Here is a 14,553-nt window from a genome sequence, read left to right as displayed (position 1 = left end):
AACCGAAAAGCTGCCACACGGTCACACCTCATCGAGGCTTTGGCTTCTGATTGAATGTCGACAGCTGCAAGCTCCAGGAGGGGGATTCGGTGGATGATCTGAGACTCAGACGACGGAGGCAGGATGAACAAGGCCCGAGACGGGATGGCAGCATTGGCATTGTCATCATCAGGATGGGTCGATGAGGGGATGCCAACTGCCGTCCACCCATCCAACGTCATCCTGTGCTAGCATTCTGAAAGAGAGGAAGGATAGCTGAACGTGTTATGATCTGAGGTCAGGGAATAAGCCAGCAAGCACCATCATCAACAACACTGACGGCGGCATGCGGCGGCCTGCCTTTTCTGCTGCCCAGGGTACTCACTGCACAGGACTGACGCGAGCGTTTCGTCTACAATGGGCAAAAGGGAAACAAAATTGCCAGCCATCGACGCAAGATTCCCGAAGCCGGGATGCCTGTCTTGTTCGTTGCGTCAGCCACCGTCACTAATTCTCTTGTGGATGGGCAACACAAGGCGACCGGAGTGGTTGGGATGCAATTTGAGTACAAGTAACTGAAACGAATTTTCTAATCTTTAATTCTGCGTCTATGGATCAGGTGTGTCTGGGTATCACCGCTGCTGGGTAAGGCAACCTGTGTCTGTGTAAGCGTGGGATTTGTTTGGGCACTGTTCATCTGACTCTTCTGGACAACATCATCAACAATCCATGCCAAGTAGGAATTGAGTGATGAGGTGAAGTCTTTCTGCCCAGGACTCGCATGTTTGGTTTGCCATGACCGAACGATACTAGTCGATAAACCATGCATCCAGATGCAAGAGAATGGGCACCTATTCAGACCCATCCATCAGGTATTACAGAGTACCCGTACGTGTGGTGATGAGTGGCCTTTTTTTTTTGTGCCGCATTTTGTTACTTTGTTTTGTGCCCGTATTCCCAATTTCTCGCTTCTCCTCTTCTTTTCCCGACTCCATTCACTGATCCTCGCCCACATTGCTGCTGCCCCCCTGCCGGGCCTGCCCTCGTTCTTGCAGATACGCTAAAGAGCCGAGAGGGAAAAGAGGACCATTGCCGGGGTTTTCTTCTCGTTTTCCCTTGCCAAGTTGCCGTTACACCCCTGTCTTGGTGCCCTCTTCTCGGCCCTCGTCCACGTCGTCTTCGGTTCTCAACTACGGGTTATCCGTACCGCCTATTTCGTCCACCACTTGCTAGCCAACTAGCTACCTGCCATCGTACGGAAAGCAATGCTCCCGGCATCGAGGCTCGAGGGGGTGTGAGAACTGCTCAAGAGAAACAAAAGACAGAAGATAGACCAGAGAGAAAACGCCAAACCAGATGATCCCGCTCAGACAGCACGCTAAAAGTGAAGGAGTGAAAGAAAACCAAAGTTGCCAAAGAAAAGGTACATGAGAGGTACCTTCAAAGGGTACAAGGGGGGAGGCGCTGGGGGGCTTTGGACACAGAGCGCAGCATTGCATCAACACGGACCATTCTGCACTACTGCGTAGGACGGAGTACCTACAACTCCACCCCAACCTACCTGTAATGGCATGAGGGATGAGCGATGAGAGGTTCCCAGTTGTCCCGGCCATGTCTTTCCTCTTCTTCGTCTCCAGCTTGTGCTTGTTGACGGAACCCACTTGGTGCATCGCCCACCGCCGAAATACCCTCTCAGCCAGAGTGCAGAGTGCCAGAATCCCAAGATCCCAGGCTCTTAGCCCAGCCCGCCCGTCCATCTTCCCGCTCCTCGCGACTTGTTTCCCAAACCCGACTCAGCCTTACTTCGCTTTATGAACCCTGCATAACTTACCAGCAACGGCATCTGGGATCCTCTCTTTCTCTGTGTCTGTGTCCAAGTTCGAAGCCCCCTTTCTGATGTACGGATACACCCATTGCTACTAGGTACGGGACCTGGCAATCCTAATCCCAATCCCAAATCCAATCCCACCACGCCCGTCCATCATCCACCTACCTCACTACATATACCGCCCCGACCTCCCACCTCGTCCACGCCTCTCCTCCTGTGCTCTCCTACTCACCTTTCCAACCCGACGTTGCGTGATCACATCATCCCTTTACGACCGAGTACGAGCTACTGCCCTAATCACACACCCGATTATAAGCTGCATACGAATATGAGCAGCACCCCCTACTGCTCAGGACCGAGGACAGGAAGAGTTGGCTTTTACGACGTTTACCACCCACGACCGACACGATCCACCAACAGATAATTTTCTACCCGTTCCGCTATTGTTACTGTTGTAAAACAGAAATCACTTCGCGCATACACACGCATTCCAATACAAACAATTACCTACCAGACACAAGAGTCAGAGCCGCGGGCACGAGACAAAACGACAAGATGGGCAACATGGCGAGACAGGTCCAGAACACCGACTACTCGGACGACGAATACGGAGCCGAGGACGCCTACTTCACCTACCGACCCCTCTCCAACCTTCCCACCCCGCCACCTTCATCCAGGAATTCTTCCGCCCACCAGAGCCCGAAAACGGCCTTGGAAGAAGGCGACATCCTGCAAGAAAAGTTCCTTGGTACGTGCAGCCGAATTACGTGATGGCGGATGGGGGAAGAGCTTTGGCAACCCTTACAAACTGTACCCCGTCTTGCTCCAACGCTCGTTCGTTCGATGGGCATGCTCCAAATGCAATATATTATATGCAATGTAATGCTAACCTCCGCGCGCTTGCAGGCCCCGCCATCCACCTCGTCAACCTCGTTCCCACGTCAGCTTCCCTCACGACCCCGTCGGTGCCTCTGGTCCAGGCCATGCTCAGCCGGTCCGGCCTCCCGCTCGAGACCATCGCCTTGGCCGTCTGCATCCTCGACTCTCTCAACTCCAAGTTCGCCTTGAGCTGGCGCTTGCAGTGCCCCCTGCTCGTCGACGGCTCTTCCTACAACAAACGCCACACTCTTGGCCACAGCCCTCTCCTCGATCGCCGCCGCCAGCAGCAGCTGCACATCGACTCGGTCCAGCCCGAGCTCATCATCCTGTCTGCCCTCATAATCGCCGCCAAGTTCACCGACGACTGCCACGACTCGACGTCATACTACTCGTCAAATTGGGGCAAGGACACTTGGTCGTGCGAGCAGATCAACGTGACGGAACGTTGCATCTGCGAGAACCTCAACTACCGCATCAAGCCCCTGGTCGACGATGAGGATCTGCTCGCCGACACCATGGTCGATATGCAGCTGGCCGCACGGCACTACAACTCGGCCCGTCCCGTCCAACCCCACGAGATGGGACACAGCAAGAGCAAGAGCATGACGATTGGTACCGCCGTGATTGGCCTCGGCCTTCAGCTGACGCCTGTCGACACGCCCAAGTCTGAGGCCGAGTCGTTTGGCGACGAAGTGCGTGCGGCTCTCGAGAAGACGACCTTTGGCGGGGATTACATGTCTCTGACCTTTTCAGGTAACGACATGGGTCTGTCTCCAGTCGGCGAGGAGTTTTGAGGACCGAAGATGGAAAACAAAAAGGGACGACGGGACAATCAGCGAGCGAGCGTTTTTGTTTGACTGTCATGATGGTTGATTTGCATGCCCTGTGGGATTCTGAAAGGATATCTCGCATATTTGCACGGGGCCTCTCTGGCTTACTGTATACTGAGGGGCGACATCATTTTTTCCAAAGCTTGAACGTTTTTAAGGATACCAAAACCTCGGCCTCACGAGGGCTCCGACGGGTTACGCATCTTGTAATTTTTCTTGGGCAATCAACTGGGCTGGCGTATATGGAGGAGAGGGGGTTTTATCGGATGGGGATTTGGGATCAGGGTCGCGACACTGGGAATCATGGTTCATCTTTTTATCATACCCTATTTGGTAATGTAGTCCTGGAAAGACAGCATTAAGTTTCTCACTTTTACACATTGTTCCTTTGCCGTGATTTCGTATGATGAAAGATGGTGTTTTGACCTAATAACAACCAAGTTCATATGTCTAACCTAGCAACTACATCATCACCACCTAAGGGCTCAACCTGTTAATCGTCCACTTATCCCCCTCGCCCTCCACCTTGTCATACACAAACCGATCATGAAGCCGACTATCCCGTCCCTGCCAAAACTCAACCCTCTCCGGCACGATCCTCAAACCGCCCCAAAACTCGGGCACCGGAATCGTCTCCTGGTCCTCGAACCGCTCCTCCACCTCCTTCACCCACCCCTCCAACTGCGCCCTCCCATCGTCATTCTCCCCTTCCTCACCTTTCACTCCCTCCTGCGGCTCCAGCACCTGACTCTGCCGCGAAGCCCACGCCCCGATCCGGCTCCCGCGCACGCGGGTATCGTAGTACACCTGGCTCTCCTCGCTACTCAACCTCTCCGCTTTCCCCTCGACCCTAACCTGCCTCTGCAGCGCCTCCCACCAGAACGTCAGGCTCGCGTGCGGGTTGGAGGCGAGGTCGGCTGCTTTGCGGGAGGTGCCGAGGTTGGTGTAGATTACGAAGCCGCCCTTGGCGTCGAGTTCCTTGAGGTAGACCATGCGGGCGGAGACGCGGCCGGAGGGCAGGGAGGCCGTGGACAAGGTGCAGGTTTCCGGGTGGGAGACGGCGTGGGTTTCTTGGGCGGCTGTGAACCAGGTGTTGAATTGGTGGGTTGGCGAGGTTGGGTGCAGGGAGGGGAGGGAGAGGCGGCCCAAGGTGAATTGGTCTGCGCGGGTGTTTTGGGAGGAGCCGGCGGGTGCGACTTTGTGATGTTAGTTTTTACGGGGGGTTTTTGGTGAGATGAGGTCGAGAGGTGAGATGGGACGATGTGACGAGGTGGAGGTGAGCTGAGATGAGAGGGCCGTTCTTCCTCGACCTTCTTCACCATGCATCATCCAGCGATCCGGGGATCCGGCCTTTTCCTTCATCTCGCCTCCTCACCAGGGACGCCTTGCTACGTAGACAGCAGTTGAGAGGGGAAACTTACAAATGAGCTTCTCGCTCTCGGGAGGCGGGTGCAGGGCCATCTTGAGCGATCTCGAGAATCTATACGCGAAGCCGGGCCGCATATGCGAGAGATCGGAAGATTCACCTCAAGGTAGTAAGTGAGTGTGTCTCGTTTGCCAGAGCTTTCCTTATTGCACAACTTTCGTCAGCTGATGAAGGATACGGCTAGAAGGGGTTGATTTTCTCATCGGTTAAGGGAAAAAGTACCTCACAAGAAAATGCTAAGTCGACGTACAGATCAATGGCAGCTTGGAAGAATGTGCTTACGCAACATGTCAAGAGTAAGCTGATACGGTGTATTTAGTATGCGCAGACGAGCATGTAAAGAGTGAGGTGATTTACGCGTTTAAAGAAATAAAAAAAGCGCCTTGCAGTGTCATGTCATAACTTGGAACTTTCCCTCTCATGATGCTTGCATTTGAGTGAGGGGCACCGCAAGCTGCAGCAAAGAAACGGCCCCACATTCCCTGAGCACGTTGCTGAGGGTGGACAGCCGCAGAATGTTCCACCCGTTCTTCTCCCCTCTCATACCCAAACACCCAAACATCGGATTGCAGGTAGGCGCAGCCGCGCAGCGCGCAAAACACACCTCACCTCCACCCGAGAAGGGGTTCCCATTTTTGCGGAGCTCAAGATGCGGAGCAGGGATTAGCCCAGCAACCTCAGTGACCAGTCTTTCCGATCGGACCACTTGATGACTACACATTTAGAGACATCACACATAACAATAGAACACACACAGAACACACACGGAACACATACACGCAAGACACACACATAACGCAACAGACCAAACAAACGTATTTCATTCCGTACATACGACGGGAGGGGGTATCATATAGTAAACAAACATCATCCATGTACGCAAGATACGCAACGTACGCAACAAACGTAACGAACGCAACGCACTATACGCACTACCCAAAACACCTCTAAACCCAAATAAAACATGTAATCCCTCTACACCACGACGTCGTAATGGCGCGAGCCAAACAACGGACGTCTTGACGGCGCGCTTTCTTATACGCCAGTTTTGAGGAATAGTTGCTTCCTACTTTTTGTGTGTGTGTGTCTATACTATCATCCCGAAAAAAAGAAAAGCCCAAAACCCAAAACACCAAACTGTTCTAAAAACTTTTTTGCGGTGTACTTTTTTTCTCATGTCCAAGTTCCCCATACAATTAGGAAGAAAGCCAAAAGGAATTTCATCTCTATGGTGCCATAACCAACGCAAGCAAAGCCATGCGGCAGTACAGACCATATCTCATCTGTGCAACTTGTCAGCATTCTGTTCAAACCTGAAGGGTCAAGGGACTTACCTGTCTGAAGTAGGCCGCACGCTGGTCAGTGTCAACCTCGGGCGCAATCTCCTCATTTCTCGGGAGAGGGTGCAGGATGCACATGTCTCTCTTGGCCGACTTGAGGGTGCGGTTGTCAATGCGGTATGAGTTCTTGACCTTCTCGTAGTCCTCCACCGTCGGGAATCTCTCCTTCTGGACGCGAGTGCAGTAGAGCACGTCGCTCTTGGCCAGGATTTCGGGAGTAAGCTCCTCAGACTCGCAAAGCAGCTGGCCAGACTCGACCAGGAAGTTGCGCACGTCCGTAGGCAGGGCAAGTCCCTTGGGAGAGACAAGCTGGACCTGAACGCCGTAGTCGCGAAGGAGGTAGATCAGGGAGTGAACAGGGCGGCCGTAGAGCAGGTCACCGACAAAGGTGATGGTAAGACCCTGGACGGTACCGAGCTCCTCACGAATGGTGAAGAGATCAAGGAAGGCCTGAGTAGGGTGCTCCTTGCTGCCGTTGCCTCCGTTGATGACGGGAACGGGGGAGTATCTCTTAGCAATCTCTACGCTGTGCTCGTCAGGGTGACGGAGCACAACGGCGTCACCGTAGCAGCCGAGGGTGCGCAGAGTGTCCTGGAGAGACTCGCCCTTCTGGACCGAAGATTGAGAGGTGGCAATGGCGACGGTGCGGCCGCCAAGTCTCTGCATCGCGGCATCGAAGGAGGCAGAAGTGCGGGTCGAAGGCTCGTAGAACAAGGTGCAGAGGACGCGGCCGCGGAGAACGTTCAAGACACCCTCACGCTGGACTCCCAAACGCATCTGCTGAGCCACCGTGAAGAGGTGGTGAAGGTCAGCACGGGTGTACTGGCTGACAGACAGGCAGCTGTGGCTCTTCCACGAAGAAGGCTGCGACAGGAGGTCCTGAAGCTTAGAGCCAACGGCGGGGTGGAGAGGGGCGGGAAGACCGAGGTCCTCGAAGCCACTGTTACTCTTGTTGGGCAAGTAGCCGTCGGTGGGGCGAAGCTTGGTGGGCCTGGAGGTGTTGAACAGCGACGGGCGACGGTCACGAGGGCTGTCGGGGTTGGTCAAAGACTGCAGCTGAGGCTTGATCGCGGGGGACATGGGCAGAGCACCGTGAGTGGACATGTCCTTGCCAAGAGCAGGCAGAGCCAGCAGCTCACCATCCAGGCAGACGGTCTGGTCCTGGAAGGTCACACGCTGAACGGAACCGCGCATGGTGCGGCCAGCGAAAGGAGACCAGCCGTTGGTGCTGTGGACGGCGTAGGGACGGTCAATCTCAACCTCGACACTGGTTCCAACCTGCTCGTGGAGCTCAAAGATCTCCTTGGGGTTGTCATACAGACGAGCCTTGATATCGTCGACGGTCAGCTTGCCCTCAGTAACGGAAGTGAGGAGCAGAGGCAGAGCGTCGGCGATGCCAACGGAAGGATCGGCGGTCTTGCCCAGAGAGCTGGCAAGCTGGTAAGGCAAGCTGCCAATGGAGAAGACGTCAATGGTGCTCAGGTGAGCCCAGAGAGCGTTCTGGTCGGCCTTGGTGGGGAGCAGAGCACAGTCGGGGAAGTCATCCTGCGAGAGGTACAGGGAGAAGATGGACACGTCGCAGGTGACCTTCAAGCCCTTGGCCTTGCTAAGGGCAATGAGCTTGATGTCGTCCTTGGTGGAGACAGAGGTGACGTGAATTCTGCGGTTGTGCAGGCTGGCCAGGAGCAGGATGGAAGCCAGGTCGGTCAGCTTGGCATCAGTGACAATGGGCTTGTGGGCGGGCCACTTGTCAAAGTGGGCAGTGACGGCAGCGACCTTGCTAATGTTTCCAGACAGGTGGTTGAAGGGGATGAACAGCGATCCGACCTCGCCAGTGACATGGCTGATACGGTCAGAGTTGTCAGAGGTGGCAGTGACGGAGAAGTTGAAGTCGCAGAATCCGCCCTGCTTGCTGCTCTGCTGGGCGACCTTCAGGCTGACGGCATCGGTGATGGATCCATCGACACCGACAGGCATGATGCGGACCATGCTGAAACCAGCCGAAAGTGAGGCCTTGGTAACAGCCTTGAGATCCTTGCTTCCAGCAGTAGCGATACCAGGAACGAAGGCAGCGACATTGATCAAGCCAGGCAGAGAAATCGTGCGGTGGCTGGTCTGGAAGTCGCGGCTGCCGACCTCGAGTCCGAAATGGCGGGCAATGGCCTCAACGAGAATCTTGGCGTTCTTGACGTTGGTAACCAGAGGGACCTGGTAGTCGACGGCCATACGTCTGGTCTGGTAACCCTTGCTCATGTAGTTGGCAGGACGGCGGTACTTGTTGTTGGAAGGCAAGTTGATGTAGAGATCAATCATGTTCTTGGCCAAGTGCTGCGTGAGGGAGAACTCGGAACGCTGATCCTCCTGCTCGTTGGCGAGAACCTCTAGGTACTGGACGGGAATGTTGTGCTCCTGAAGGAAGTCGGCGGTACCGGCGGTAGCGAACAGCTTGTAGCCGAGGCGGGCGAGCTTGTCGATGGCGGGCAGCATCTCCTTCTTGTCCTTGTAGGAACCGATGGACAGAAGGATGTTGGCCTTGGGGATCTTGAATCCGGTGGACATCAAAGCCTTGAGGTAGGCCTCGTACTTGTCGACACCGAAGCAAGCAACTTCACCAGTGGAAGCCATCTCAACACCCAAGACTGGGTCGGCGCCAGACAGACGCGAGAAACTGAACTGAGGAACCTTGACACCGACGCAGTTGGGAGCGATATCGGTGGCAGGGTAAGCCTCGAACGGCTTGCCAGTGATGGCCTTGGTGGCCATCTCGATCATATCGACACCCATGACCTTGGAAACGAAGGGGAACGATCGAGAAGCACGAACGTTGCACTCAATGACCTTGATGTCGTTGTCCTTGGCGATGAACTGAATGTTGAAGGGACCAGTGACGTTCAGAGCAGCACCAATCTTGCGAGTGGCCTCCTCGATTCTGGCAATGGTCTCGGGCTCCAAGTCCTGAGGGGGCAGGATGAGAGTGGCGTCACCAGAGTGAACACCGGCATTCTCGACGTGCTCAGAGATGAAGTGGCCAATGACAACACCATCCTTGGCAACAGCATCCATCTCGATTTCCTTGGCGTTCTCAATGTACTTGGTGATAACGACAGGGTGCTCGCGGGAAACTTCAGCGGCCTGGGCAAGGTAGTTCTCGAGATCCTGCTCGGAGTAGACAGTGTTCATCGCAGCACCCGAGAGGACGTAAGAAGGTCGCACCAACACGGGGTAGGAGACAGCATTGCAGAACTTCTTGGCCTCGTCGAAGCTGGTCAACTCCTTCCAGGTGGGCTGATCAACACCAATGGTATCCAACATACGGGAGAACTTGTAGCGGTTCTCGGCGTTGTCGATCATCTCCGGTGAGGTACCAAGGATCTTGATGCCAGCACGGTGGAGCGGCAGAGCAATGTTGTTGGGGGTCTGTCCACCCATGGCACCGAGGACACCACCGGCATCTTCCAGCTGGTAGATATCGAGGATAGACTCCAAGCTGATGTTCTCGAAGTAGAGCTTGTCAGCCTCGTCGTAGTCGGTACTGACGGTCTCAGGGTTGTAGTTGACCATGATCGTCTTGAAGCCATCCTGGCGCAGAGTGCGAATGGCACGAACAGAGCACCAGTCGAACTCGACGGAAGAACCAATGCGGTAGACACCAGATCCCAAAACCATGATGCCGTGGTCGTCAAATGACACATCGCTCTCGCTCGCATTGTAGGTCAGGTAGAGATAGTTGGTGTGAGCAGGGAACTCGGCAGCAACGGTGTCGATTTGCTTGACAAACGGCATGATGCTGGCCTCCTGTCTCAGAGATCGCACGGCGATCTCGTTGGAGCTCCAGAACTTGGCGAGCTGACGATCGGAGAAACCAAGTCTCTTAGCCTGAAGGAGAATGGCAGGGGACTTGGAGATGTCGCTGGTGGTGTAGTTGGTCATGTTCTTGGCGAAGTCGCTCAAGCCCTTGAGCTTGTTGAGGAACCACTTGTCGATCTTGGTAAGCTCCCAGATCTTGTCGACGGTATATCCAGAGTGCATGGCGTTGGCAATGGCGAACAGACGCTGGTCGGAAGGAGTCTGCAGCTCGTCATCGATGGACATCAAAGCCTCGGTCTCGTTAAAGCCCAGGTTGTGGAAATCGATGGCGCGAATTGCCTTCTGAATGGCTTCCTCAAAGCTCCTGCCGATGCTCATGACCTCACCAACACTCTTCATGGAGGATCCAAGCTGAGTAGAGACGCGGGTGAACTTCTTCAAATCCCAACGGGGCATCTTGACGACGACGTAATCCAGGGAGGGCTCGAAGCAGGCGCAGGTGGACTTTGTGACGCTGTTGGCAATGTCCTTCAGGGGAATTCCGAGACCAAGCTTGGCGGCGATGAAAGCCAGGGGGTATCCGGTAGCCTTGGAAGCAAGGGCAGAGGATCTCGACAATCTGGCGTTGACTTCGATAATGCAGTACTCCCTAGAGAAGGGGTTCAGGGCATACTGAATGTTGCACTCTCCAACAACGCCCAAGTGGCGAATGACGTTGACAGCAGTAGTGCGGAGCATGTTGTAGTCCTCATCAGACAAGGTCTGGGAGGGAGCGACAACGATGGAATCACCGGTATGAATACCAAGGGGATCAAAGTTCTCCATGTTGCACACAGTGATACAGTTATCCTGGGCATCACGAACGACCTCGTACTCAATCTCCTTCCAGCCCTTCATACTGCGCTCAATAAGCACTTGAGGACTAGCGGCGAAGGCCTTGTTGCAGAGGTCAAGAAGCTCGGCCTCGTTGTTGGCGAAACCACTGCCGAGACCTCCAAGAGCGTAGGCGGCTCTGACGATGACGGGGAAGCCAATGTCCTTGACACAAGACATGGCCTCGTCAATGTTGCTTGCAGAAGCAGACTTGGCGCACTTCTCACCAATGGAGTCCATGCTGCGGGCAAAGAGCTCACGATCCTCGGTAGTGATGATGGTGTCAATGGGGGTACCAAGGACCTGGACACCGAGCTCCTCGAACTCGTCCTTCAGCTGGATACCGACTGACAGAGCAGTCTGTCCACCAAATGTGACGTAGATGGCATCGGGTCTCTCGTACTGAATGACTTTGCGGACGAACTCTGCGTTGACGGGAAGGAAATACACCTTATCGGCAAGACCCTTGGAGGTCTGAATAGTCGCAATGTTGGGGTTGATGAGAACAGTGTAGATACCCTCCTCCTTGAGAGCCTTGATGGCCTGGGAGCCAGAGTAGTCGAACTCTCCAGCTTGTCCAATACTGAGACCACCGCTGCCCAGAATGAGGACCTTGCGGGGGTGGACGCGGGGGTGAAGACGCTCGTTCTCCTCAATGGTGCCACCAGGGAACTTGACCGGGGCGTTCAGCGCCTTGGGGTCGGCAGCGCACTCCTCAATGGTGCTAATGAAGACATCAAAGAGGTACTCGGTGTCGCGAGGACCGGGTGTGCTCTCGGGGTGGAACTGCACACTGAAATAAGGCTTGGACAGATGGGCAATACCTTCGTTGCTGCCGTCGTTGGCATTGACGAAGAGTTCCCTCCAGTCGGCGGTCAGAGACTTGGAGTCGACGGCGAAACCGTGGTTCTGGGAGGTGATGTGGCACTTTCCGGAGATCATGCTCGTGCAGGGAATGTTGTGACCTCTGTTGCCGAACTTCATCTTCTCGGTGCTGGCACCGGAGGCGCGAGCGAGCAGCTGGTGTCCCAAGCAAATGCCAAAAACGGGAGTCTTGGTCTTGTCCATGGCAGCCTGGATGTTCTTGACGGTGTTTTCCAGCATGGCCGGGTCACCGGGACCGTTGGAGAGGAAGAGACCATCGTACTCTTCGCCGGCCTGCTTGACCAGGTCATGGTCCCAGGGGCAGACCAGAACTTCGACACCGCGCTTGAGGAAGCACCTCAGTTGGTTGTACTTCATACCGACGTCCAAGCAAAGGACGCGGATAGGTCGGCCGGAGGGGTGCTTCTTCACGGCAACGCTCGAAGGAGGCTTGTACAGCTTGGGAGCCTTGATTGATACTAGGACACAGAGTAAGTAAAAGCCAAACCAGAGCATTTGTGGCAGAACTTACCCTCAGCTACGAGGTTCTTCTCGTTGGGGTTCACCCAGTCGACAGCCTGGAAGTCCTCAATGGAGAAGGACGCGACACCATTGACATGACCGTTGGCGGTGCCGTTGGTCAGGTTCTTCTTCTGCAACAACAAGCGGCCGAGGGTGCTGCCCTGTGACCTCAGGTACTTTGTGAGTTGTCTGGTGTCGACGCCGTAGATGGCGGGGACGCCCTGCTCCTTGAGCCAGGTACCGAGGGATGACTCTGCCAAGAAGTGGGAGTAGTCCTCGCCCGAGTAGGAGTGGGCGACGAGACCGGCGATGTGAATCTGGGAGGACTCGAAGTGAGCGGGCAAGTCGCCCAGGAGCTCGTCAATAGTCTCCCGCGAAGGGACACCATAGTTGCCGACCAGGGGGAAGGTGATGACCAGAATCTGGCCACGGTACGAGGGGTCTGTCACCGACTCCGGATACCCCACCATTCCGGTCTGAAAAACCAGCTCTCCGGCGATGCTCTTCTGGGCACCGAAGCTGTAACCCTGGTAGACAGTGCCATCGGGCAGCTCCAGAGCCATGAGGCCCTCGTCATCGGAGCCGACAATGCGGGCCGCAGCCGGGGGGTAGACGGTTGGCGACATTTTCGGTTGTGGGAGGAGGAGTTTCTTCAATGTGATGCGGGGCGAAGAGAGAAAATGACGGGTGAAGAAACACTCGGAGGGAAGAGGGTCTAAAGCAGCAACGATGTGAAAAACAGAAGTGCTAGAGAAAGTGACAGCAGCGAGCTCGTTACAAGAGTCTCGTAGGTTGGTTCGGGAGCTTCCCAGCGATCATCTGCCACGATAGATCTTCGGGAAGTTATGCGAGTTTCTAGACAACCATTGTCGGAGAGAGAAAAAAGGAAAAAGAGAGAAACAGGAAAGAAAGAGCCAAACAGCAGGACCCAAAGACTTTTACCTTGCTCTGACAGTGAGAGAAAAAAAAAATTCATCTGGTTAACCCCCCTCCTCCATGCTCAGGGCCTTCCCTCCCTGGGGGAGGAATTTAAGAGTGGATTGACCAATGATACAGGCACAATCCCTGGACAGTGGAGTCCCGGCTACGTTGACACAGATCTGCAACTGGAAAAAATACGGCTTGTGCTTCACCGAAACCGCAGGCGGTCAGCTATGAAAGGTCTAGCGCCATCTACCAAGTGGGAAGAAAGTGGCAGAAAATGGCAGTAGGTTTGGGTCATTGCCGCTTCTAGCCATAGGGCGGGGGAATTAGCCCCGCGTCACCAGCACCAAAATTCACCAATGCCACCAACAGTCCGCCCGGATGGCTGAGGTTGCAGAATTTTGTCAGTCTTGTCCCTGCAGAAATTTCTTTCCTGACCTCAAATTCACCTAGCTTGAGTGGCCAGTGGTGAAGAAAGCTGTGAGAGGCGGGAGAAAACTACTGTACACCTGAACGGTGGCTGGCCACGAGTGGACCGGCCGCTTGTGAATCACTTCCAAAATTGGCCGAGTCCACGATTGGAATGGACCAGGCTACTTGCAATAGTACGTCTCCCAAATAACCTTGCAAATCGATGCGATCGATGTTGTGATTTACCTCGAGGGCATACTCAGGGCCGTGAGCTTACAAGTGTTTGGTAGCTTGACATTTTTGAAGCATTGATGGGCGTGTGGCTTGTAAGCTTATTACGAAATCACTTCCATGTTATTGAACTTGAGTGGGAAATCCGATTTTGACCTGCGCACACCGGCCAAGGTGAGAACAGCTCTCACCTGTTTTCACCTGGCCATCGCCGATGCCGGTGCTGAGTTTTTGGCGGGGCATTCCTCTCGGTTTGGGGTAGGTATGGGCAGCTGGGGCAACGACAGTCCCTCGGACTGGAAAATGCTTTGGATTCATCGAGACCTCGGAATGTCTGGTAACACTTTGGCTGCAAGATGTATATCTTGAAACAATCCCACCTTAATTTCGTGCTTGATAACTCGCCATGATTAAGTTTGAGGTCTGCAATGGCCATTGGTAAAGTATTTCACATACGTATCTCTCCTCAATGAGTGAAGAAACCGTCGCAGTGGCACGCAAAAAGGCCTGATAGACGGTGGGGGTTTAAACCCATGCCCTGCGCTTTTCACAGCGCCAATTCGAGTCCAGCCCCTCAGCAGATGCCATTTTTGGAGCATCTTTAGAGAAACTCTCGGCACCCTGATTTAAGGAACGGAT

General features: G+C 54.6%; 3 protein-coding genes across 3 annotated transcripts; 1 reads left to right on the top strand and 2 right to left on the bottom strand.

Annotated features, from left to right (window-relative positions):
• Positions 1 to 2,362: 2,362 nt before the first annotated feature.
• Positions 2,363 to 3,480, top strand: N0V96_006875 (uncharacterized protein; the record flags this gene model as incomplete). Its single annotated transcript, XM_053192344.2, has 2 exons — positions 2,363 to 2,555; positions 2,714 to 3,480. 2 exons carry the CDS (start codon positions 2,363 to 2,365, stop codon positions 3,478 to 3,480), a joined length of 960 nt encoding a protein of 319 aa, XP_053050108.2.
• A 513-nt stretch (positions 3,481 to 3,993) lies between these two features.
• On the bottom strand, positions 3,994 to 4,977 carry PDX3 (pyridoxamine-phosphate oxidase; the record flags this gene model as incomplete). The annotated part of the gene is made up of 2 exons (XM_053192343.2): positions 3,994 to 4,712; positions 4,938 to 4,977. 2 exons carry the CDS (start codon positions 4,975 to 4,977, stop codon positions 3,994 to 3,996), a joined length of 759 nt encoding a protein of 252 aa, XP_053050107.2.
• Positions 4,978 to 6,168: 1,191 nt separating this feature from the next.
• On the bottom strand, positions 6,169 to 12,974 carry URA2 (Carbamoyl-phosphate synthase; the record flags this gene model as incomplete). Its single annotated transcript, XM_053192342.2, has 3 exons — positions 6,169 to 6,225; positions 6,277 to 12,305; positions 12,359 to 12,974. The coding sequence occupies 3 exons, from the start codon at positions 12,972 to 12,974 to the stop codon at positions 6,169 to 6,171; spliced, it is 6,702 nt and encodes a 2,233-aa protein (XP_053050106.2).
• Positions 12,975 to 14,553: the final 1,579 nt, after the last annotated feature.

Source organism: Colletotrichum fioriniae (assembly GCF_027942845.1).
Source record: "Colletotrichum fioriniae strain IMI 355084 chromosome Unknown scaffold_8, whole genome shotgun sequence".
In the NCBI taxonomy this organism is placed as follows: Eukaryota; Fungi; Ascomycota; class Sordariomycetes; order Glomerellales; family Glomerellaceae; genus Colletotrichum; species Colletotrichum fioriniae.
Note: the sequence above shows the minus strand (reverse complement) of the source record. Positions and strands in the feature narration are given on the sequence as shown.